Source organism: Ambystoma mexicanum, chromosome 6q, assembly GCF_040938575.1.
Source record: "Ambystoma mexicanum isolate Mex_15411 chromosome 6q, UKY_AmexF1_1, whole genome shotgun sequence".
In the NCBI taxonomy this organism is placed as follows: Eukaryota; Metazoa; Chordata; class Amphibia; order Caudata; family Ambystomatidae; genus Ambystoma; species Ambystoma mexicanum.
This window is the reverse complement of record NC_090937.1, coordinates 1,074,680,704-1,074,707,340: the sequence shown is the minus strand read 5'-3', so window position 1 is coordinate 1,074,707,340 and position 26,637 is coordinate 1,074,680,704. Positions and strand designations below refer to the sequence as shown.

Sequence of the window (26,637 nt, the reverse complement as noted above, 5' to 3'; positions counted from 1 at the left end):
TAAGGGGTATCTGTCTCTGTAAGTGACCTTGTTTAAACCTCTATAGTCTATACAGGGTCGAAGTTCTTTGCAATCCTTCTTTGGTATAAAGAATAGGGAAGCCCCTGCTGGACTTTTGGATTCGGTTATCAATCCATTGCGTACATTAGTTTGTAAATATTCCCTTAAGGCTTCCTTTTCTGGGTTAGATAGAGTATGCATTCTTCCAAATGGAATTTGAGCATCTGGTAACAACTCAATGGCGCAGTCATCTCCTCTGTGGGGAGGCAACTTCTTGAATTCCTCGTTGGAAAAGACTCTGAAATTTATGATAGCTCTCAGGCAGCAGATTTAGATTCAGTACTACAGAAAAGGAATTCTGTGGTGCCGCTTGGGAGATATGTAGGCCAGTGTCACAGTGGGGTAAGCATGTTGCAATGCAGTACTCAGATCCCAAAAACATAGTTCCGGCCTTCCAGTTGATATAGGGGTTATGTTTTGATAACCAAGGAATTCCTAGGATAATAGGATAATGTGCGGCCTTGATAAGGTCAAAGATCACCTCTTCTTGATGTGTGTTTATCTTCATAGTAAGGACCAAAGTATTTTCTTTGATGAAGCCTGAGGACAGTGGTTCTCCGTCTACTCCTTCCACTGGTATAGCGGTGGTCTTGTATAGATGGGGTATCTTATGTTTGTATGCCCAATCAATGTCCATAAAAAGACCTGCCGCACCACAATCCACCAGTGCTGGTACCTTTTCGATTATAGTGTCCTGGAATTGGATGGTTAACGGTAACACTACCATTTGTGGGCATTAGTTACGCAGTTGAGGGAACGCTTCAAAATGGACCCGTTCACGGTTCCCCTCATGAACGGGTGGATGCGTTTCCCGAGCGCCGTGGAGGAACCAGGTTACAGTCTTTAAGTACATGTTTGTCGGATCCGCAATACATGCACAACCCCAGAGTATGTATCCTGTTCCTCTCTTCAGTTGTAAGGGGGCCTCGAGTAGTACCTATTTGCATAGGTTCATCTTCGGTGGAACTGGATGTCTTGAGTGTATCGCTTCTAAGAGAAGATGGTATTCCTTTTGCCTTTCCTTTCCTTCTCTCCGAATTACGTTCTTGGATGCGATAAACCATTTGAAGAACAAGAGTGATCATCTCTGCAAGATTATGTGGGCGGGGAACACGAGATAACTCTTCCTTTAATTCCTCGTTAACATTTCTTCTGAATATGGTTAAGAGGGCATCATCGGACCAGGCTGTCTCGTTAGCCAAGTGCTTGAATTGTGTTATAAAAGACATTAGTTCCATGGTTCCTTGTTTTAAATCAAGAAGGTTTTCCTGGGCTGTAACCACTAATTCTCTGCGACCAAACATGGTGTGTAGACTATTGAGAAAGCCTGCCAAAGAGTCTAAGAGTTGATTGTTAGTGGTGACTAAGGGAGTAGCCCAAGCTAGAGCACTACCAGAGAGGTTAGATATAATGAAACTAACCTTGGACCGTTCTGTAGGAAAAAATCCCGGTTTCAGCGTAAATTGTACTGTACAAGAATCTATAAATTCTTTAAGCTTCCTGGGGTTGCCTTCATATTTTCCCTTAGGTAAGGGTCCTGGAGGTAATTCAGTCCTTGTATTTGCCATTTGGCGGAGCAGGGTGTTTTCATTCCGTAATACCTGCATTTCTGTATTCAAAGTCTGCACCGCAGCCATCAACTGCTAGATTTGTTGACCCATGCTTCTATTCTTATAGGCGTTGCTATCTCTTACAACCTCTTACAACTTTGGTACTCAGACGGAGTACTCACGGCTTTTCGGAATCCAAGGTCTGACGTGAAGAGGTAAAGAAGCGTCCCCCAGGAGGTCCAGAGGCCAGATAATCTGTGCTCTGTGCTCCCCAGGGCGCCGCCCCCTGGGAAACCATCTTGGGGAAGAAAACCCAGACTGTGCAGATGTAGAGGAGGATCAGATGCACAATGTCCGTAGTCTCAGGTAGAAGGATGAATACGATTCCAATCCAATCGGTGCAAAATGACTGAAGATTCTTGAATGCAGTAGAACACTTAGACGGCTGTAGCAAGAAGGAACGGAATGGGGCAGCAGAATAAAGAGACAGGAAAGACAGAAGAATGAAAGGAGAGAGAGGAGGACAGCTGGAGTCGTGAAGAAGAATGTTTAGGTAAGTCAAAGCGTAGATAGAGGAAAGGTAAGTGCAGAAAAAAGCTGTGAGCGGCTGAAAACAGAAGCTGCAAGCGGAGGATACCAAAGCCGAGGAAATGAAATGCCGAGGGCGGCAAGAAAGGTAAGCGCTAGGAATAGCCGCGAACGGCTGGAAAAAACAGAGGCCACAAGCGACGGCGAAAAAGGAAACGGAGGGAAAGGATGCCAAGGGCGGCGGAAACGACAGAAAGCAGAAAACAGTGCCGAGGACGGCTAATATGCGACAAGCTCCTAGCGGAATTGTCGGGAGCGGGAGGAAAGGAAATTGGAAAAACCGAAGAAACGGTAAAAAACGAAGGAAGGGAAAAAGGAGGAGGAAAGAGGGAGGACTCAGAAGGAGGTCTGAGTGGGAGCCGGTACCAAAAGATACGAGCGAGCAACAACAAGGGAGCAATGCGAACAGAGTAGCAACACAGTTACCAGTTTGTTCGCGGGGAATAAGTACGAACAAATGGTAGAAAGAGAGGACGGACAAAGTGAAGAAAAAGACTAGACCTGTATCATTAGTGGATAGAGATGTTATCAAGGAGCCGCCATCTTGGATTCCACTGAGTATATCGTGGTTGATGTAACTTCCAGTGTCTCCATAGGCTTCCAGGAGTTCTTCTAACAGTATCAGGCTCAGTTGACAAAAACTGGGGAACCCTCAAATTTGAAAAACTTTGTTACAGAGCTTCCGATCCATCAGTAGCTACAGAAGATTCTAGAGGCTTCGATCTATGTAGTAGTAGGGGAGAATTGGTGCAACCCAGAGACAGAATGTTAATTCCCACTGACCTAGTTCTAGTACCTCCCTGTCCCCCAAGCACTTGCATCAGGTTAACCTCTAAATCTGGCCTGGCTTGGTTTGGTGATATGGATTAGACGTCTTAGCAGTCATCATAGATCCTGATGTAGAGGGGATGTGAAGATCCTGATTCAAAACAGTGGCGAAAAAAAGCATAACAAATAAAGGCGGGAGAGAAAATAGCTCAGGGGATCTTAGAAAAAGCTCTATTCCTCAAAATAGATGAACTCAAGAAAGCAGATGAAACAGAGAGATGGGGAAAAAGCTTTGGAGAGGCACATGAAGGTCTGCAATAACATCTGGGGCAGGAAAACTGGAAGTCCTTAGTGAGGAAGCTGAGATCATTCCTGAGTTAACCTCTGCCGAGCGGAATGACACCTTGCTAGCAGAGGCTTTCTTACATGTGGTGCCTGAAGACGAGGGAAGACAAAAAGGGGGTCCATTCTTCTTTCTAAGGCACAGGTTACTTTACAGAGGTTACCTTAGCCTGATGGTGTTCCTAGAAAGCAGATTATGGTGCCAAAAAGTCACAAGAGGATGGGACTGGAGATTGCCCACTCCCACTTAACCGGTGGTCACTTAGGAACAGCCAAAACACAGCCAACACACAGGGACAGATAATAGGTTGTGTCGGAAGCGGCCTCAGACGATTGTTAGATGTGAGGTGCGGTTTGACACAGCCTATCGAGTTTGACGTGCTTGACGTACAGAGGTCCTTTCCTCTTTTCCTTTGCCATCCGTGCAGAGATATGTGGAGAGGAGCGCAGAGGGGCACACAAGAGACTGGGGTCTGTGGAGGTCTGAGTGCCTATGGGGAAAGATATAAAGGGACAGGAGCGACTGGTGTGCTCGGCCGGATTGACGAACTGTGCAGGCTGAGTTCCCGTGAGTCCTAGGAGGCCCAGATTTGGTTTGGTTTTTGTGTTTAGCCTTCGCGTGAGGGGGGCTGAAAACCCATAGCAGTCAGCAATTAGTATCTTGTGCTTTTTTGTTTTTCTGCTTTTAATACACTTTTTATGATTGCACAATGATACTTTATCTGTGCTTTAAACTCTTGGAACTTGACTCTTTTGAACTATGCCTTTGAGAAGAAATTTGATGGGGGAAGGAGGAGGCTCGAGGGCGGAGGCTGTCCAATTAAAGATAAACAAAGTCCTGGCTCAGGATGTCCCAGAGCTCAGCCATATTAGTTCACAAAGGTCGCTTCATAGAAATGGGCAACTATCCGCAATTGTTCTGGGTAGGAGCATGGAAGAACAAAGCATTAGTCCCCCAAAAGACTCAAGTGCAACAAATCACATTAAGCTGCCCATGAAACTGACAGCCGCAAGCTGAGAGGCCTCTCCGCTCCCCAGTGAAGTTGTGAGTGCGGGCCTGACCGAGTGCACTAGTGCACACATCTTCCACAACACATGCGCTTACGCTGTTCGTGGATATTGTAACTTTCCCTTTGTGAAATGTATGTGATGATGATACCTGCTCCAGGGATTCACAATTGTCCAATTTCCAGAACAGGCCAAAATATCGAACGCTGATATTGAGTATGGAAATCCTATTGGGGACCTTTCAACAAAGTGAGCTCCATTACAACAAGCACACCGGCACTTAAGATGGATAATGTGGAGCTTGCCAATATTCATAGCAATCTTATTGCTGTAAGCAAGTTCATTCTTTCAAGTGCGGACGAAGGTGGCCCTGGTCCAGTGACGCCTACGGAAGCTGAAGGAGTAAGAAAGGACTTGTCCCCATCAATGGTAACTGGAGAGATCGATAATTTAATCTTGCCAATACAGATAAAAGCAGTGGGGATAACCTTGACCCAGCCAACAACGATTGAAACAGTCAGGTCTGCAGTGATTAGTGGCCCGGAATCCACATATGATAAGACCTGAAAAATGTAAGATGGATAGAGAAGGAGCGATTGGAGCCAGTGAAAGGAAGGAGGAGGAGCCGGTGCTCCAAGGAAATAATACCTTTGGGACAATATCATGTGATCAGATGGCCAGAGTACATCAAGCAAGACGCACACCATTGGAACTTCTAAAAGGCGTGCAGGTGACGCACACCAAAAAGTCTGATACCTTGAAGAAATAGAGTGGCCCAAAGATGGGTAATATGAGAAAACGTCCTGAATATTTCAGGAAGCTGTTCTGATAACAAGCACGGACCAGAGACCATCAGCCATCGCAAGAGTTGAAGGACATGAAATCGTAGCTCCTTTAGATTTTATTAGTGACCCTATCAGAACCGGGTCCTCAGACTGACCCTGATCAAAGGATGTCCCTGGTAACAATGGTAGATGGGAATTTACCAGAAGCTATGGCATTCGATGATCAACTATCCCCTCTAACAGAATACTTAAAATAACAATTTGGATCTTGGCCAAGAGATCCAAAGCAAGAGATTCATGAGCCGACAACACAGGTTACATCACATGCTCCGTGACTTGGATAATCAGATCAGACTCACAGCTCCTGACATCTCAGCTTCAAATCTGGTGCCAAGTTCATTCTCTTCACTCTACAACAGTATCCAACTAGAGTTGACCACTCATACCCTACAACTGAGTGAAATTAAAATAAACCTGAAGTCTATAAGCAACTCAGTATCTAAGCTGAAGGGGGTGACTGGCTTGATTGGGAATGTACCCTTACTCAATGCATCATTACTGGCAAATGAAAATGGTAGTCCTGTGGCCACTGCCTTAGGTCCAGCAACGGAAAAAGAATTGTTACAAACCCTCCTAAGAGAGGAAGTAAAGAAAAGGCAGGAAACCTAATAAAACTAATTTGAGGATATTTCTAAGAAATATACACCTCACAGAGGATGCAGCCTGTGCAGACCGGGATATCATTCTCCACAATAAATGATTGGACAGTTCTGTAGCTGTGGTCACTAACACTCCTATAATAGAAAAAACGAGGGCTGAACAGGGCTCACCCCGAATCGACACCGTCACTTCTACAACTCAGGATAAGGAAGATGCTCCAGGTACAACTGGGCCAAAGAGTTATGCCATTTTTTGAAAGTCAAACCAAAGGCAGCGTCCCAATTGCAAGTTGACTTGTGAGAGCCAACAAATTAGGACTTGGGCAGTGTAACAGAGAGTGGGGCTAGAAGCTTGGGCACTCCACATGAGAAGAACCTGTTGGCGCTTCGAGTGCCCCCAAAGTTCATCACATAAAAAAGTGGCTATCAAGACAACAAACCCCAGAGTCTACAGGGGTGGGTTAAGGAATCAGCACAAAGTTCAAAGAGCCCTCCACCTAAAACTCCAAGAAGGCAGATTTGATCATGAGCCCGGAATTACGGCATAAAGATTCTGGGGGACTGATTGTGATTCCTGATGATCATACAGGTTTAGCAACAACATCCAGGAACGAGGGCCGCCCGGCAAACAAAGTTTGGAGCGTGGCCTTGAAGAAAAACGTTGAACATTGATAAAGAGGCTAATCCTAAAAAAAATCTGGGAACCCTACACGGTACAATTTGTGCAACACATCGCTTGAGTAGAATGATCTCATCCTGCACGCAAACATTTGCCCAAAGTCTAAGAGAACATTCCCAGACCCCTCACCTAATTAACATTGTACCAGGAAAAATGGACATGGGTCTCCAATGTAATCTTGATCGGACAAGTGAGAGGACCTATGTTTTGGAAGGGCACTTAGATCAAACTCCCTTCTTAGGAAAAACATTGCTAACGGTATTTATACAGAGCTAAGAGGGGGAGGGGCTGATTTACATACTGGTAGAACTCGGGTCACCTGTAGGCTCAAAACACCCAAACAGAGCATGGTCCTCAACACCTTGGAATACTGAATGACTGATTTGACGAATGACGGGAAAGAGCCAAGATTCTGCTACAGTGCCATTGTACCAACCGCCAAGGGGAGAAGGTTAAATCACCAGTTTGCTGAGGTGGTTTCACCGAGACCCGTAAGCAGGATGAAAGATGGTCGAGGGACCCTGTGCCATTAACAAGATTTCTTCTGGAAAGGCTCGAAGGTGGTCATCATGAGATATTGCTAAAAAGAAACACAATGTTATTAATCTCTTTTATGAGATACGTCAGCTGCGTTTGCTTGGTCAAGAGACGGATCTACGTGATTTTTTCCGCCGCGGAAAAGTCTGCGACGGAAAAGCTTGCATGAGAAATGTGCAAACCACAAAAGGTGCACACATTTCCTATGCAAACACACACTGAAATCACCACAGACCCACATCCCCACCCACACCCCCACCAAGCCACCCACAACACACCCACCACACAACCCCACCCACACCTCCAACATACCCAAACCCTACTTACCTTTTCAGATGCTGTGTCCCTGCAGCCCCAGTGCCCTTTCACTTCTGTGATCGGGAACCGGCGCTGCAGGGTCCTTTTCTTTCTTTTTTTTTCCGGGAGCTGCAGGGGTGTCCCCCGCAGCCCCTGCTCACTATACCACGCAGTATAGCGAGCGGGGTGTTGTGGGGGACACCCCTGCAGCACCCGTAGTCTTTTTTTTTTATACTTGCCTACAATGCTACCACCAAAGGTTCGAACATTTGGTGTTCGAACCTTTGGTGTTCGAACCTTTGGTGGTAGCATTTTTAGGCCTTTTTGTACATGCAAACTTTTAGATTCAGTAAAAAAGTACAATACCCAAGAAGACATAGTCAGGGTGTACTTCCCACACAATGACAGAACAGACTGTGTCCAATTGGACTTTAAATCAAACAGTGTGGGGATGATGATTCTCTCTGAAAATGACTCTCTAAGACTTTGAGCTATGATCGACGAAGTGGTCATCATGGAGAGTGATCTGTCTCTGAGGAAAAAGAGAAACCTGGTGCTGGCCCTTCCACGTGGGCTCTCGAAGGCTGGTAGATAATTTGACCCGTCAACGGTGGTGGAAGGAGGGTGGAATTCATCGAACCACTAATTGAGAAGTCCAAAAATTACCACCAAGACTAGCATTGGCTCGCTGATTCACTTGGGCACTCCTACAGGAATCTAGGAGACTGTGGGACAGGACTCTAGTCCAAACCGATAAAATAGTTGGAACTCGCAAGACTTTAAGAGCTTCCTGGGAACAAAAGAGAGACAAAAAGTGTTTGATATTCAGGATATAATATTTTTGCAGGTGGTGTGGCTACTGGACCCTGTAATTGTTGAATGTCATACCGTCTTTCAACAAATGGCCAAGAGCTGTCCGGGTGGCAGAGCATCAAAGGGTCAAGTTATAACGGTAAAATATTCTGTGTTGCAGGAGTATGAAGTTCTTTCAGAAAGCATCTATGGCTTGTTGGTAGTAAGGGTTATTCTGAAGGGGACATGGTCTATGATCGGTGTTGCTAGTGAATTTTATGGTAACCCAACCTGTGTTGCAGTTGAAATTGTCTTGTGCAAATTGGGTGACTCTTGTGAGAAGTTATTTATGACAGAAATGGGACCGATGTAATGGTGGCAGGAGACCTAAATGCTGGTTGCCTTTCTGTAATAGAGGGAAGTGGGGAAAACACAGGTACTAAACCAATAACCCTTGGTTGACAGCAGACTATGGGTGGAGTTCTTGGAAACTTGGAGCGTGAAAATCCCCAATGGTTCAATTGATGGGGATACTCTGTCTAAGCCAATGTGGAGATCTGGGCAGAAGTTCCCTTTTCTGGACTACTTGGCCCTCTCTCAGATGTGGTTTGATCATTGTGAGGAAATGAGGGTGTAGGAGACACATTTGGGTGACCATCAAAAAATGATCACACTGCAGATGAGGTATGAAGCGCCACGTATTAACTCTCCCCTTTGTTCGCAAATCTTGTTGTGAATAAAAGAGGGAACAGGATATCAGGATACGTAGGTAATGTTTCCAGATATAATAAGGCAATACATTATTTTATCTGCTCAACAATATTGGAGTAAAAGATAGATAACATTAAACCAGCACTATTTCAAACATTCTCGATAGATTTAATAGCAAGTCAAGGGGAAGAATGTCAAACATAGGTAAGAAAACCCATCCCTTTGATCCTCTAGTCCAAAGTAAAAACAAAACTATGAAGGGGATGCGGTTGCTAAGAAAGTGTGGCTATGGCCCTTTGCTATACTTAGTCAAAATAAAACAACTAAAACTGACATATACAAACTGGATCAGGGGTAATAAATTCATTCAGGCTCTTAATGAATGGGCCAGAATGCTCGACATTCTGTTACAGCATAATTCCAGGAATTTCTGGGACCTGATGACTAGCATTACCACATCACAAGGTTCCCAACAGTGCAATCCCATACCCGAAGGGGAGTGGGTAGCCCATTTTTCAGCATGTATATAGAAAGCCCTTGCGCAACATCGAATTTGAACTTGTAGAAACCATGTTGGACCTATCAGTATCAATTGAGTCCCTAGAGGAGCTGATAAAGTCTTCCAGCTCGAGAGCGGCTGGACTTAATGGTCTTTCAAACCAGTATTAAAATCGAATCCATTGATGTGGTCATCAATCTTATTCATCTTGTTTAGTGCTGTGTTGGTGGTGCACAAACTCCCTATCTCCTGGTCAAGTACTGTAGTTGTGCCCATCTACGAGAAGGGAGATCGGATCAGACAAGAAAACTACTGTCCTATATCCCTTCTTGACAGTGAAAGCAAGATCTTTGCTGGACTCATGCTGGGAGAACTGGTAAACTGAGCTATCGCTAATGGTCAATTGCAGAAATATTAAACCGGTTTCCGCAAGGGATTGGGCACAGAACTGAATGGAATAATTGTGGGCTTGCTGAAAGAGGAATAAGTGAAATCTGGAAACCAACCGCTGTTCATGGCAGCAGTAGACTATACGCAGGCCTTTGACTGCATTTACAGAAACCTTTTATGGTGTAAGCTAAGGGAGTGGCAGATTCCAGGGCATCTGTTAGCTATATTGGTCAATCTGCACGAGCACACACTCTTGCAGGTCCAGAGTGAACAGGCAGGGAGCCTTGATGGAAAAAGTAGGAACAGAGATGTGGCGGTTGGTAATTAACTGATGGGCGCAGGGCCATGCAATAATATTTTTGTGTTGTGTTCCAACTAGACTTTTTAAGTGATTGCATCTTTTAGAGAAATGTATTTCCAGTCCTGCTTGCAAACGTACCGGAAAGAGCACCTCCTCTAATTACATGTGAGCAATTGGACATTGAGAAGGTAGACAAAGCGCACAAGATTACTGAAAGCTGTACAACTGTGGTTCTGTGATGTAGTGGAACTGTGCCAGAAAGACAGACAGAAGGTTTTATCTCCAAAACCCCTACACAGATCTGTCAGAATGAGACAATTGTATAAAGCGTTCTCTAGGCAGAATGGCACAGATGATCCTGCACTTCTCAACTTTTTCCAGGCTTTCCCTCTTCCAACTTGCACTGTGCCAGCATAGTCCTGGTTCCACAATGAGGCTAGCAAGAAGAGTTCCCACTCAGATTGGTGAAGGCTTCAGGGAGGGACAAGCAATGGAAATTAGCAAAGTAAACATGGTTTTCATCAGAGAAAAGTTTACTTTATTTTTACACTGCTGCCTCTGAGATCGATTAGCAAAGGGTTGAAAGAGAAAAGTTAGTGCTACCAAGCAAATGGTCGGGGTATCAGTTGGGACCATTGGCGATCCCCAATTAATGTCCACAATTTCAAAGTTCTCAAAGACTGCAAGTTACTGACAATAACTGCATTGCTATACGTGCAAGACTTAAAAAGGGGACACATGGCTTTCAAAATGCTTTTTTTTAATCTGCGAAGTGTGTATAGAGAATAAGGGTGCAATCATTGAAAAAGGGACTCTTGCTCTATCCAAAATATATCAGACACTGAACTGCTATATTGCAAACTCCTTGTTAAAGGAGAAGTACTCTCAGGAATTTCATTGGCCTAATCGATAGGGCATATATTTTTGAGTATATATATCGATCAATCCAAATGTCTTTCCAAATCATCTTACCTTAGATTTCCGGACATTTAGACATGCGAACCTCAAGGGTCATAAACCGTCATCTTGTTATGATTTTATCTGTTAATCCATCCATATGTTCAAGTGCCTTTGTTGCAGTATATCATATCACCCACCCCTCAGCTGACATTGATCATGCTAAATCGATATACTACAGCTCTTCCTGTGAAGTTGGTGCACAGCGTAGCCAGCCAAACATATGGTGTCATCAACAAAGTCATCACGTTACCTAACGCACACAAACAGTAAATGTTTCATCCTTTTCACAAAAAGAAGCAAACAACTTATACCTTTCAACAAATAATCATAGTTGGGAATTTACCAACCCGTTATATTTCTTAATTCATCAAAAAAGAAAGTTGACTATATCCAACAAATCATTCAAACTTTTGGCGCAGATAATCAGTGGAAGAACACATTGTTTACTACAAGTGATAGCTGAAATGTTTAGGTCGACTGTCACATTCCATGCAATCGTACCGATTCTGTTAATCGATGCTTTAATCACAGCACGAACTGTGAAAGTGAAAGTTATGGGGATTAAAATATAATTCAATTGTGTTCAATCATCTATTTTCTATCGAAGCACATGGCGTTCCATTTGTGAGAAAAAAGGTTTAGCTACACATCGACAACCAAAACTTTACAAACCGCATGAATGCTGGCATGTCGGCCCGAAAGACGGTCACCGCAAATGGGCAAAGTGGGGCGTCACGATCGTCCCACAATATGGATATGACTGTTTCATTTGTGATGGCTATTATGATGAACCAGTGATGATTTCTCCCGAAAACCTTGCCTGGAACTCTTCTCATATGGCCAGGGAAAGGCAGACACTTTCTGATCCCGACCCTGGAGGTGGTTTTCTGCAGGAGGATCACACGAGGGGGAAGGCAGGTCAGGAGGGATGGGAAAACCGATTGTTCAACTTGCCTGAGACGCCCAAGACCCCAACCTTGTAACGGCTTATTGCAAAACAGAAGAAGTGAGAAAAACTAACTTTGCCATTAGGGACTTCAAGTTCCATAATTCCCGAAGTACTGGGATGAAGAAGAGGGCTAAAGAGAAACAAAACTGTGGAAGCGGTCAGCTTATTCGTAGAAATTACCCACAACTGAGGAAGACTGGGAGGCCTAAAAGGCCCCCTGAGGTGCTGGTCATTAGAGAGCAGAGTGAGCAGAGAAAGCAGTGTGAGCAACGTAAGCAGAACTTGGAAGGAGAAGATGTCGGGACTACTGTTGAGCAGCGAACAGTAGCCGGTCCTGAGAGGGTCTTGCCTCCAGAGGCCTTGAGTGAATTGTATTGGTCCAATCGATAGGGCAGTGGGAAATGTGAAAGAGGGAAGCTTACCCTCTGAAGGCCTGTTTGGCAGAGGCTGCGCAGCAGCATGCGAAAGCGTGCAAAGTTGTCTTCCCCAGTAGGCTCTCTATAGTGGCCGGCGAGCACCAGAGAACCTACAGAACCTTGGGAGCACGGGAAGCTCCTTCTAGAAGTAGCGTGGGCAGCAGCAGACCAAAAGTAGCAAGTTGCCGGGTTGCAAGGAGCCATTGAAGCAGAGTACCTGTGAGCAGTGAGGGAATCGGACGTGTACGACTTACCCACAAAATTATCCATCTGGATAATGTCTGTTTTCGTTACTGCTAGGCCCATTTTATGTCCAGTACATCCAACGAAAAGTTGGTCACTTTACCAACATTTTTCGAATCTAGCGATATGAAAACTGAGGGCCCTTTTGGGGTCCAGTCTGTGTAGTCTTTCTTCCTCCTTACTTGAATGAAGAAGGCAGAGTGATTTTTTGCGATAGGTGAAAGTCAGACTATTTTAGGCAAAAACGAGGGTTTGACTCTGAGAATAACCTTGTCCTTATGAAAGATGGTGTCAGGAGGATAACAAGAGAGCCTGCTACTCACTCACCCTGCGGGCTGATGTAATTGCCACTAGAAGGATTTTCTTTAAAGTAAGAATCCTTAGCGGACAAGAGTGCAAGGGCTCAAAAGGAATGCATGTAAGGAACTTTAAAACTTAATTTAAATCACACACGGGTACCTGAAATGGGACTGGACGGTACACATTAGTGAGACCTTTCAGGAACTGTTCAATCAAAGGCATCTTGAAGTAAGAAACGTATTCTGAGGAGCGCTTAAAAATAGACAGCTCTGCCAGGTATCCTTTTATTGTGCCAACCTGAAGCACCAGATTGGCCAAGTGTAAAAGGAAAGAAAGTACCATAGGTGTATTACATAGGAATGGGTCTACATTCTTGTCCTTGCACCAGTTACTGCACTTGTGCCAACGACACTGGTAAAAGAATTGTGTTGCTGGCCTTCTGCACGAAAGCAAAATCTCCATTACGTCATCCAGGAGGTCCCAATCCTTATATCTCTGCCTCTCAGAAACCATGCGTGAAGGCTGAGTATCTTGACCTCTGGATGGAGAACCCGACCTTCCTCTTGCAAGAGGAGATCCTCTCTTTGTGGAAGACGTATTGGAGGGCAGATGGACATGTTCAGAAGATCCGGGTACCATGTCCTCCTGGCCCAATCCGGGGCAATTAGGATGATCGTTTTCCTGAACTTTCGCAACTGCCTGATTACGCCACCATATTTGCATCCGGTTTTCCTCCCGCTTCTCGCTCCTTATCCTCCACTACTAAATTCGCCCAAGTGGCGCCATAGGCCGTTTCGTCATCCGCTTTTCTTATTTGCTTCCATAAGTCTGCTGGCAGAACTACTGGGAATATCAGATCTATATCATCCATAGTGAACATAGACGATCTCAAATAGGACTCTATTTCCTTATAGAATCCCGCCGGATTCTTTCTTATATCGGGAATCATCCGTTTTATGTTATTTACTTCTTGTCTGGAGAAGGGGACGTGCACATATTGTGCTGTATAATGTGCTTCTGTTACCCACGCTGGTGTGGTACCTATTGCAGGAATCTCTACTTTTGGTACAAAGGTAGGTGGGACTTCTCTAATGGGAAATATCGCACTCACTGTTCCTCCCCCTTCTCTCATATGCAATAATATTCCCAAATCAAGTGATAAGCCTGTTTCTCCTGTTCCACGTTCTAATGCTCTCTTATATACTGCCATCATTTCAGGGAGGCTGGCTTTCTTCTCAGCTATATCTTTGTCTATCAAATATTCAACCATTGTCTGCAGTGCTTTTTTCTTCATTGGCAAGGGGTATTCATCAAATATCTCATGTATTTCCATTGTGGGAATACTAGGATCTGAAATCCATTTTAACGCCTCTCGTATACATACTTTTAGTTTATCACTTGGCTGTCTTGGCCACGGCAAAAATCGCTGCTGTATATATGGCAACGCCGCTTGCCTTCTATCTCTCCTAATATCTTTACTCCTATACCCCGGTGTGGCAAACATTTCAGCATATTCATCATCAAGTTCATTCTTGAATTCAAAAAGTCGGTCTACATGCTCCCTTATTTCATCATCTCCCTCTCGACAACGTGCTAATGCATTCAAATCCAACAACTGTTGTGGCGGTAGCCTTCCAATTAACTGTTTCCATCTGTTACATATTCCCCCATGCATTCCAACACTACCTGTCTTTCATTGCTCCTCCTGGAATCATACATCGAAGCCAGCGTTGACGTTTCAGCATTCCCGTTTATATACATCTATGCCTGTTCTTGCAATTCTCGTTTTCTCTCCTTGCTGATCGCACTACGGGTCACTCTCGCACATCCACTTTGTCCTGTCCCTTCCCTCGTTTCAATGAGTTCAAGTTCAATTACAGGAGGGGCAGAGGGGACAGAAACGATCTCTAGGGAGGGAGGTGCAGATGGGACAACGAGAACGGGAAGTGACTGTTGCGGCGCTGACTGGCTAATGGGAGGCGCTGATTGTGTGGTCTGTGGCTGTGCTGGGATTGGATCAGTAGGGAGGGGCTAAGCAACTGGAGGGGGGTGTGCAATAGTCACTGACGCGGTCTTTTTAGTCTCTCCCCTTGGGCCTCGCTTTGTATAAGTCAATGTTTTATTTATCAATTCATCTGATGAATGCAACTCTCGTTTTGGGTATATTTTTTCTATACTCAACTGATCGCGTCTATTTGACTTTCTCAAACTATCATTCCACTCCTCCTCCTCTTTTTCTTTCACTCTCTCTGCTTTCAACTTATGCATGCGTGCATGTTTCTCTCTACTTCTCCAACGAAGCATAGCTTCCCTCCTCCAGTCCCTAAGATTTCAAATGCTGCAGGGCGCGTTTTCTTTTTCATCCACACCTTCTCCAAGTTATCTATTCTCGTAATCTCAAAACTCCCATGATTCGGCCACTGAAGATCTTCCTCTTTTCTGGTGTGCCTATGCCAAGTCTCGCAAAACATTATCGCTCTTACACCATATTTCACATACATCTCATACGCCGGCGACCCTTCGGGTGGCGCGACCTGGCCAGTTTCCAAAGATCGTCTACCGCAGCGGAAAAATCCAGCTAAAGTGGGCAATACCCCAGGCATGTTTTAACCTTACCCTCAGCTAATCAACCTTACACTGGGTGTTTGATTTTGCAAAATCAACTCTCAACCAATATCAGGGTTACTTTGAATCGAGGCACGACTCACCTAATCAGTCAAATCGTCTTTTAAGACGCAATTCGTCTGTATACTGACGCAACCAATGACATTGTGTCTGCGTATCTTGGCTCACTCTGCCTCGTTTCGGGACCCTTGCCTCCTTGTTCTCTGGCCGGACACGTCGATCAGGGATCAGTTGTGTGCAGATCTGCAAAGGAGTCTCATCGCTTTCACAGGGGCGCCCCGAACACCTTTTGTTTAAAGAACATAATGCTTCTGTTTTTGCAAGCAAGTTGCGTGCAGGGGGAGAGACACATTCCAGGCCTTGCTATCTCTTAGTTTCTATTCGTGTACTGGGGGTCAACTTGCTCTCCAGGGCTCTACAGGGCTCAGGAAAGGGGGGCCGCAAAGAAGAGCATAATTCAAGCCATTTAATGTTTGCTTCTAACATTTCTACTGTATTAACGAGACTAGCTGGCACCTGTGTACTGATTAGAATGCTGCTTACTTCCAAGGATTTGTGAGGGAGGAGACCGGGCATTTCTGTCTGGGTTGCTGCATTATGTTTCAACATGTCTCTCGTGGCCGTGCGTTATGCACTAGTGGAGCAGAATAAGTTTTCAGCAAAGCAGTTTTAACAGAAAGCAAAAGGCAAACATTAGAGAAAACAAAATGGCGATTTCAGTCACCTTAAAATGGCCGCACTTTAGTCAAGCTTATGGTTATATATTTCTAATACTGAACACAAGAGGCGGTTGGTCTTCGGCCAACAAAGTACATTGCCTTATGATTGAGGGGTGTCTACTTTTTCTGGACTGACAGGTTCCTGGTCTGTGTGGGGCTGTGTATGTGCATTGGTATGCTTGTTTCTTACTTGATGCCTGTCCGCCTCTGCTCTGGCCAGGTCTCTTTATTTGATCATTCATGTGGTTCCCCAGAGGCATGGTGTTCAAAGCCGCCTGATGTAGCAACACAAGACCCAGAGACCACAGCAACCAGCATACACCAAACACCTTAGAAACCTGGGATGGATCATGGATCCCGGGAAGCATCACAAAGTAAAGAAGAACTTGGACTACAAGTACCAAATTGCCCCAAATTGAACCTGTGTCCAATTGACAAGATCCGACCCAGAAAAGGGTGATGCAAGAAGTTGAAAATGGTCTAGACGCCCCCGATCAGGAGCCAAGTGAGAAATCCAACACTCACCACAAGGTCCCCAGAATCTCAACTGGGATCAAGGGAACAGTGGAGCTGGGTGGTGGTACTAGAAACCTAAGTGGAGAATGTACAGCAGTAGAAGAGACCAGAAAACACTCCCAAAAAACCATTGGACAGTGACCTATTGATCCTGGAGGGGACGGAGATCCAACGATTCAGGAGACCACATGGCAAGCAGGAAGGAAATGGAAACTGAAAAAAGAGTGGGCTGAAGGACCGTTTAAGGGCCTTCTAGGGAAATTCCAGCCTACAAAGGGAAGGGATAGGAGGAGTTGGGAATAGCGGAGAAAGAGATTGGCCATGGGAAACAGCCGATTTGGCCATCTAATGGGAGCAGAGGGAACAGACTAGACAGAAAAGCTAGGCCTATACAAATACAGCACAGTTAGTCTGTAGCGAGAGGTGTTCAGTTGAGGTTAGAGGACAAAGAGGACCAAAAGACCAGAGGAGTGTGCAGCAAGTGGAGGATTGTTTGGAGAGAGTGAAGGTAATGTGTTGGGAATGAGACGGTGGTACCAATTTTTGTTGCATACTTAGGGGTGAGTGAGAATGCAACTGAGGATAGTTTAGGAAAGATATCAGGAGAATTAAGAGTGATTGAGAGAGAGCACGAGAAATAAAAATAAGTAACATCAAAGTTATGCAGGATTGCAGATATAGACCGGGAGAGGCAGAAAGAGTAGAGAGGAAGATAGAGATAGGTGGGTAGAGATGAACAGACGTAGTTGAATTGAGCAGCGTAGTAAGATCAGGAGGGAGGTGGAGATGGGAGAATGCGATACGAACAAGAGTAGAAAGGCAGAAAGAGAGAGAGAGAAGGGTGGTGTATTAAAAGAGGAAAAGAGGAAACTAACTGAAAGACTGTCACCAGATACAGAGGGCAATGAGACTATCCCTGAAAGGTTACTTAGAACAAACCTAAGGGAGTTAGATAGACTAGGCTACAGCCTTAAGCTCCCCTTATATCAGGGCAGCTTAGACCGCAGGGGTACCCTGGCTGTATTCAAGCAATATTCATTAAGACCTTTTGAGAGTATGTAAGCCTAGACTAGGATGGTGGGATCGTCCTTCAACATGAGATTGGAGCCTCAATTTGCCTTTTCTTGTATGATGTGTTTGTTTTTTGCTAAAAAATTATGTATTAGTATTTTAATAAGTCATAAAATATAGATGCACACATGTGCTTTAGAGAACAATAGCATATACAATAGGGAAATACATGTTGAGGAAAGAGAGGCACATTAAATATAGGAATATATTAAACAAATGGAGTAGCTCATAAAAAAAGTGCATGTTAAAGCAGATTACGGTCCTGATATACAAATGTATAAATAATAAAAAATAATATGAATTAAAGTATAATGGGGAAATATGACAACTAACAAAGACACATTACGGAAGGGGGTACATGGGGTACAATTTCAATTAAAAGTAATGACGCAACTGCTTACTAATGTGTATAATAGTTTAAGAATGTAAGCATTCTTTTTAATTGTTTTTATACAAATAGATCGTTCAGATGTATTATGGTAGTTATCAAATATCCTCCATGTCTTATCGAATGTCTTTAAAATATTTTACACACATTTTCCAATTCTGTATAGAAAACTAACTACACATAATCCCACAACATTATATATGATAGTTTATCAGAACATTTCCAATTGGAGTATAATAGTTGAAAATCAATGGAAATGAAGGTTAAAGAATTTCGGAAAATCCATTCTACCAATAGCAGTATTGCTTAAAGGAACAATGAAAACATTTACTGGCCATGTGATATATAGAGACTCTTGTCATACAATGCATTTTCTCAAATGTTCACATTGCAATTCATCATTACTCTGAACCACAGAATGTAAAAGCACCAGAAGTTGAAAATAAAATGTTTCCATCCTCAACCGTCTATCCAAAATAGACTATTGTATTTTCTTACCTGTAAGACTGTTAGTTTGTGACGGTGAAAAAGGGTCTCGCACAGCTTCTGAGGCATCATTTTAACGGTATTTGGCACTATTAGTAGACAAGCACCACTACTTAGAGCAGAAAACATTTCAACCACTGATGGGTCGAATGTAAGTGGTGAGGCCAGGAACAGCACATCATGTTCAGTGATGTTGAAAATGGATCTAAAAAAGAAGATCGTTATTGAATTCACGCAAAAAATAATTAGAGAATAGCTCTTTTGTCTATTTTCACCATATTTCAGCAAAACACCTCAGTTTTCCATATTTGAGAAGTGTAAAATGAACAAAAGAGCCCATTTGCAATAATAATAATACGACAATACTTTCTTTCATGCTCCTAATTTTATTCTGTATACACCACCATTTGCTCTTAAAGTAAACATACTTTTTCTTTTTAGCTCCTACACTTGTGTTTTTCCTTTCATTATTGGTTCTGCAGTCACAGGAATTGTTCTTACCAATACACAGGTAAACCTGTTTTAGTTTTTTCATTTTTGTTTTTGGTATACATCATACCTTACACAACATTTAATACACATATAATACACTGATAAAAAATATGTTGTTATGCATATCAATAATCAAATTCCAGAATCAATGTTAAAAATCAATATTAAAAATGAAAAACCTCAATAATACACTTTCAAAATTCATACTCACACGAATTGCTTAAAATCGTATCAAAAATCACATTTCCTTGATCTACAACCAAAGTCAGTTAATTCAAAATCACCATTAAAAACCTTACCAGCACCAACATTAAAGAAACATGAACTCCATGTATTAGTTTCTCCCAAAAACCCAAGTGTATGACTGCAGAGGTCGTGTACACAAATGGGCCAAAGAATTGTGTCCTGTTCAATACCAGTAATGGACAATCCATCACCACTTGAAACAAGGTCTCAGTACACTCACTCTTACAGTCTGCAGATTCTTAAATCCCTGGGAATATTTAATCTTGGACCTAAAGATGGAAGGCAATTGAGGCGAAATCGCATGTGCCAAGTTCCATAAAGCTGGGAGGGATATTACTTTAAGTATGGCTTAATTTCCCCTTTGGTACCAAACCAAGAAGATCTATCACACTACACAATTTGGATCTTGATAAGTCTTCACTATCTGCATTTTTGCCTCAAATTCTAATTTTCCTTTGTATTAGCCATTGTGCATCATTGTTCCTGAATTCAGCTATTTGCATAAAACCATAACCTTTTTCTAAAGTTTTGCAAGTACACATTAGATTCATGTCTCATTGTCTCACCTAAAATATATCCTAAACTGGGATCCTCCATATTCATGACTTTCTTGTACAATGCAGTACAGTTACAAATGTATTGGAATCACTATGATTGAAGACCTAGCTCCAACCCTATTACACTAATTGGGACAGATTTTGACATACTGAGGACCTCCTTGCAGAAGCGTCCTTCTAAGATGTCAAAATATGTTCCATTGGTAAAAAACACTATTTAATTTAATATTTAATGTGATTTAGTTTTCAAAATAAACTTTACACATATATTATACAAATATAAAACAATACAATATCATACTGATATCATATTATCCATCAAATCCTAACATTCAATTCATAACATTCAAATTACAATAATACATGTAAAAACCATTTAACCATCATTTTTCATAGAATCTCAACAGAATATAGTCAAATTAAAATAAATAAAATAAATCCTTCTCATTCTTACTTTCCCCATATACTCTTTACCTTAAGACCCAATAGTCTCGGAATAACACAGATAGTTAGAATAAGGATACAGTATGTTTATCAGTCTTTGCTCAGGAGGCCTCCGGGAATGATCGAGGGTAAAGATTGTATTAATAATTATTCTCTCAGACCCGTCCCAACATCCATTTAGCATGGGGAATATTGTCACCACCTTTCCTATTTTTCATATCATTGGACCCAACCTGGCAATTAGCAGGCGCATGCTAGCGGAATTAGTGCAATAACACCAAAAGGACAATTCCCGAATGCTTTCCAGATTATGTACATACCTACCAATATGCACCTGGATAGTACTAGCCATGGTTTGACTTTCGGTTAGTAAGTGTTTAGCTGTCTCCAATGCTTCTGCTGATTTACATAGGCGACAGACTCGCTCTTTAGTAGGAATCTTTTCTCTGCTCCCCATAACCATCCTTGTTGGTAGTTGTTCCATTCTAAATAAGACGAAGCGCCTGAGCCTTTTAGATGGACAAAGGTTCAAATACGCCTGTGGCTTCATAAAGGTGTATAGTCTGTACTGAACAAACTGATAGCTCTTTAACGCACTGAGGTGGGAATAGTTCTCCAACCAATCCCATAACTCAATACGTTTCCCAAGCGCATTTTGGACTTCTTCTGAGTATCTGACTCCTCTACAAGTCCAGCCTATTTCCGCTAGGAATTTAGTCATCGTCTCATATAATGAGCAGGTGGTATGATTTTTAACTAATTCCTGGTGGACTGCCCTAAGGAGCGGGTTTGTTGTTCCACTGATCATTTTCAAAAAGAACCCTGCCCTCTTTTTTAGGACTGCCGCTTTTAGAGATGGTAATCCTAATTCTAACCGTATGAGGGCCATCGGAACACCAGGAGATAAACCAAGGATCCAACGCCAAAATTTCCCTTCGATTACCTGAAGCCATGCTAAATCAAAAGTCAAAAGGGCCTCTAGGCCATATTTTATCATTGGAATGAACACTTATGTATAGTTGGCGCGTGCCCCAAAGTGTGAAGCCACCCTGCTTACTGGAAAAGCTGGAAATCAGCGCTGTAACTTCTTTATAGATTTCATCAGAGAGATGATGCATGTTCTAATTTTACTTTGAATTTTTCCTTTGTGTATATTGCTGATGTTTTTCATTGAAAAGATATAGCCTAAATAGCAGAATGATTCTACTTTATTTATGTGTACATTGTTTATAGACAAACCACACTGCTTTCTCGGCCTCTTACTATTGATCCTCATTATTACAGATTTTGCTGGATTTATAACATTTTATTATCATACAAGTAAGAGGCAATCCTATTAAGTGAATGTTGCAGGCCTGCCCATTCAATTTCGGAGGGTAGAGACCCCATTTGAGGCTCTCCTCCCATAAATCAGCTATATATAAATTAAAAAGTGACTGTGAAATTACACAACACTGATGGACTCCTTTATTTACCTTTATCGTACGTGAGAGATCACTCTGAGGGGTCAGAAATGCGAGACGGACACAAAGGTATAGTTTTCTCAATATTTGTCATTTATTAAAAGGGTTGAGATAAACACATATCGTTTCCTATCCTAACTAGAATGTCCCTACCTAGCAAACTAAAACTAAAAAACGATGACCTGTCCAGAAAGCATCTGACCCTCACACTAATACATATAACTAAAGTACACAAGGAATAATTGGCTGTCTTCAGTTGAATAAAACAATGCAAAAGTTCAAAGTTATAGTTTGTAAAGAGTACTCCTTGTGACCAGGGTTGGGCTCCCATACCCTGGATTAATTTAGGAATACCCATGGGAAAGTTCTATTTCAACAAAGTTCTGTTCAATACAACAACACATTTCTTTCTCATCCACTGTGTCTCTCCACTTGGTAAAGTAAATGTCTCTTTCACAAACACTTGATCAAAAATCAAAACAATTGCTTTCCTCCACAAAAACCTTCCTGGTAAGACAAGTGTTTCTTTCGCAAAACACTTATTCATAAACCAAGGCAATTGTTTTCCTCAACACAATGATTCTTACAATGGAATACTTTTGTCAGGATAGCACAACAACTATGTTTATCAGTATGATAAAATTACCGATGTCTTTCCACAACAACTTTTTACCATCACCACATTTCTTCAATGCAATGGTTTCTTTCCTGGTGTACTTGCCCGCCAGTGGCAATATGGGTTTAAAGATTTACAGGAAAGGAGAATTACACTCTTGTTGCCCTTTTATCTCTTTGTTACAGTCTCTGCATTGTTGGCAATGTGGGTTACAGTTTTCCCAAAGTTGACATCTCAGAAATGGTGTATTGTGCCCCTTTTTGCTCTTTTACTTCTTCTGAATAGTCTTTTGGATGTTGGCAATGCGGGTTACAGGTTTCCCCAGATTTACATTTCATAAACGGAACATTGTGCCCTTTTTGCTCTTTTAAATTTTGAGTGTTAAGGGTTTAATTTAGACACTCACTTAACTTTATTTGCCTCCCCATCCTTATTTCACGTGTTTCTATGGCTGCCCGTGGCTTAATTAGGGGAATGGTAAACTCTACAAAGCGCCCTGGTACCCTGTATCTCTTCTGAAGCTCACCAGTTACTGTTGGCAGCTTCAGCGGCGTCCTCACGTGCTGCACGGCAGAGCAGTGCTTCTCGTCAGCATCTCGACAACCTCTTCGGTTCTCTCGCCGTCTGGGTCTCTCTCTCTGGGAACCTCTGCTGCTCCACTTTCAGCGGCCACAGCTCTCCCGATCCTCTGTTCTCCTTGCAGACACCATCGCGTCCACTTCCTTAGCCTTTCTGCACACCTGGTGCTTGTTTCCCCTGCAGCTTCAACCACTTTAGATTCTTCCCAAATTGCTTCTGCCTCTGCTGCTCCTTCCCTTCCTCTTCTCCACAGCTGTGGTACATGTTCAGATTTAAAGGTCCAGCTCAAGTGCCTTTAAAAAATCTACACTGCATATTCTCTTCAGTGGTACTTTTGATCCTCATTAACTCTTGGTCCTTCTTCCTCGTCCCATTATAAAAGGCATTATGGATCTTGAAGTCCATAATGGACTTCAGTCTTAAGTCTACTCATTTCTGTTTGATTGTTGTAATGGATGTCATTAAGGTTAGGAGATATGATATGAGGGATGTGCGACTTAACATTATAATATGATTTCTACCCAAGACAGAATCATGGCCATTAGAGGACGTCACATCCCAATCAGAAACCTCCGAGATATATAAAGTATTCTGCCTAGGTCATTTTTAGGAGAAGGTTCTTTGGGTTTCCTCATGAGAGGGGCTTTGCAATAACACCATGCCATTAGATATTTGGGGATTACAGGACTCTCATCCGCACAAGAGGATGAATACTGCGTGCCTCGCAAAGGAGTCACCACTTCCCCCTGACATCCATCTCCTACCATGTGATCCTCCCTCATGATACTACCACCAAGGTTAGGATCAGAAAGCATCTGCATTCACTTGGCCACATGGGAGGAGATCTTAGGCTGGGGTTCAGTAATGACTCTGCAGGTTTCATCACATCACCCTCCGCAGTAAGTCTTTTCCTGACCTCATTATTAGTATAAAATAATTGTAAAATATGCAGCATGCCTGGATCTACTCCCCACCTGACCAACACCCCCCACAATATCGATCTATCCACATTGTCAAAGGGCAAGGAGAGGTCCAAGCTTGCTACATACAATGCTCTCCCCGTTGCACCTCCAGCCTGGGCCATAGAAGCAGAAAGTGTCAAACCACTCATCACTGTACCTATCCCCTTCTTAGATTCTGTATGAAGAGTACTATATCTTCATATTCCTTTCACCCACTGATTAAGATCTTTCAGTACAATGTTAGCTAAACCATTTGAGGAACAGTCAATAAGAGAGATAAGGAGATAGCTTAAACGCTCAACTCCCTTCTAAAAAATAAAATAGGGACAAGAATTGCATGGTTCCAAGACACAGGAATCGTTAAAGACATGACTATCTGTGTAAACAAATTAAATAAAATGTCAGTCCATAACTCAATATTATCTTTAAAACGGCTAATTGACGTGCCATCTGGGTCACAAGATTTTGAATTCTTCGACCTTTGGATGACAACCCTAATGTCGTTGCTGTCGAACTTTATTTCAATTTTTCACCCAAATCTGAAACTGATTTTCCAAAACCAGATCACATTAATTATTTCTAAAGGTCTTAGAAAAGTGCTTAACCCACTCCTTCTGCCACACATGACTGAAGCTTCGATTGAAGCTCTTCCCTGTTATTTAGTTTCCACCAAATTACTCTAGCATCTTTAGGGATGGCATGGTATCACAAGTATTGACACTGAAACAATGGATACAATTTGTAAAACCTTTATTGACAATGTTGGTGTTGGAGAAACTCCTATTCTGCCCTAGAATTAAGATGGGAGTAGTCTGGACCATCAAACGATAAACAAAACAGTCCTAGTGGAGTCTGTCAAATCAAAATGGCCTATACTTACAAAAACCTAATGCATGCCCAATCTCTTGTACAAAAAGTGTAATAAGGAGAATATGTATGCAAAAGGAAAAGTCAAAGTTCAAATGGTAATGTGGCTGAACCAGCTCTCCTCCCCACGTTAGGCCTCACGAGGTAAGGCAATCCTTGTAGGCAGGATGACACACTCTGGCTAAGCTTCAAACACAATGCACCGTTCAAAACCGTGGATCGAGGCCCGCCTGGTCTTCCACGTTTAAAGTTCCTTTCTCTGACTTTCAAAATAATGTTTCAACCAAAATGTTCACAAGCGTCCCCCTCTGCCGGGCTCAGACCTCTCACGATACAGTTCACAAAAAGTTGCAAGGGGGCTTTCTTCCCCCAAGCTTAATATACTTCGGGTCCACCTCGATCAGGCTCAAACCACTTTCGGATGTCAAAGTCTTTCTAATGTGCAAGGCTTTCTTTACAGACCACAGCAGGACCACTTCGAATCAACGTTCACTATTTACTTTCACTCTTGCCAATTGTTTGCCCTTCAGCTTCAAACAATGCACCTTTCACAGAGACTTTGGAATGAGCTACTTCCTTTCACCGGACCACTGCGTTACTTAGTATCGCTGATCTTGCAGCTTTATTTCACTTTAAAGTTCATTCACTGGTCTGCCTTTCTTTGCGTCCATCCACACACGTGCAACATTCACTTGTGATATGATGTTGCTACTTCATTCCATTTAACACACACCGGTCTATCAGGTTGCTTGTTGTTGTGTGCGCTTCTTTCTTAATTTTGCGTTTTACGATTTTCGAGACAAGGTTAGTACCACAGGCTTGGCCTTGCCTCCCCAACTCTGCCGTTCACCCGGGAAGGTCACTTGTGTCCTTGAAACACAATGCAATTTTCACTTGTGGGATCTGGCCTTCTCCACGCATCTTTTGCGGCCTGTCAGAGGCAACGACCTCCAGTAGGGAAGCCTTGGGGTTTTTGGCCCGCTGCTCTCGACCCTTGCTCTGTTGCTCTGCTCCAGTAGGTGTGCCTTTGTCCCAGAAGTTCTGCTCGTTCTCGTGGTCCGCCTTGCTCAGAGTGTTGCCTTTTATTCATGTGAGGAGAGCGAATTGGTATCAGGTCTATGCACTTAGGGTAAAGTGCCTGACTTTGCCTGACCCGATTAACGGGACATGTCCAGTACAATGTGATCGAGTTAGTCTGGTTACTCTCAGCCACCTTCTTCCTTGGCCCAGTGATTGCGTAAAAAGGGAGGGTCCTGGGACTTTGGGGGAAAATCCTAAAAAATAGGATGGGTAGATGAACAAAAAAGGGGAGAATACCGCGTCTCACCATCGGCTATCTCCCCGAAGACCCCTCATCCAGGTGATCCTCCCGCACTGATCCACCCCCAGGGTCTAGATCCAAAGGCGATGGTCATGCCCTGGCCACCTGAGAGAGAAATCCCCGGGGACTAGCAGATGAGACACCCTCTGGTTTCTCACACATCCCTGTTGGCTAAATCTATTAAAAATTCTTGATTCTCCTTTATGTTATTCTGAATTTTGTAATTCTTTAACCAATTTTTGTGTTTCTGCTTGAGAATACGTATCTTTCTTTTCTTCTCTTCCCAATCGGTTGTGGTGGATTTCTTTGCCCTCCTCATATCAGCCCTTATATTTTGTTTGTGTGCATTTATAATGCTATCGAAATGATTCCCTTTTCCCTCGGCAAATATGGTCTGCTTCCTCTTTCCTATCATCTTAAATCTCCCTTTAGGAACACCAAGAGTATTGGT

General features: G+C 43.0%; 1 protein-coding gene across 3 annotated transcripts in view; it reads right to left on the bottom strand.

Annotated features, from left to right (window-relative positions):
* The window catches only part of AASDH (aminoadipate-semialdehyde dehydrogenase), an 853,386-nt gene that overhangs the window by 640,570 nt on the left and 186,179 nt on the right, over positions 1 to 26,637 (bottom strand). For all 3 annotated transcript variants that reach the window (XM_069631618.1, XM_069631617.1, XM_069631619.1), the window contains exon 5: positions 18,652 to 18,844. In XM_069631618.1, the coding sequence (XP_069487719.1) occupies positions 18,652 to 18,844 (193 nt within the window). The remainder of the gene's footprint in view (positions 1 to 18,651; positions 18,845 to 26,637) is intronic.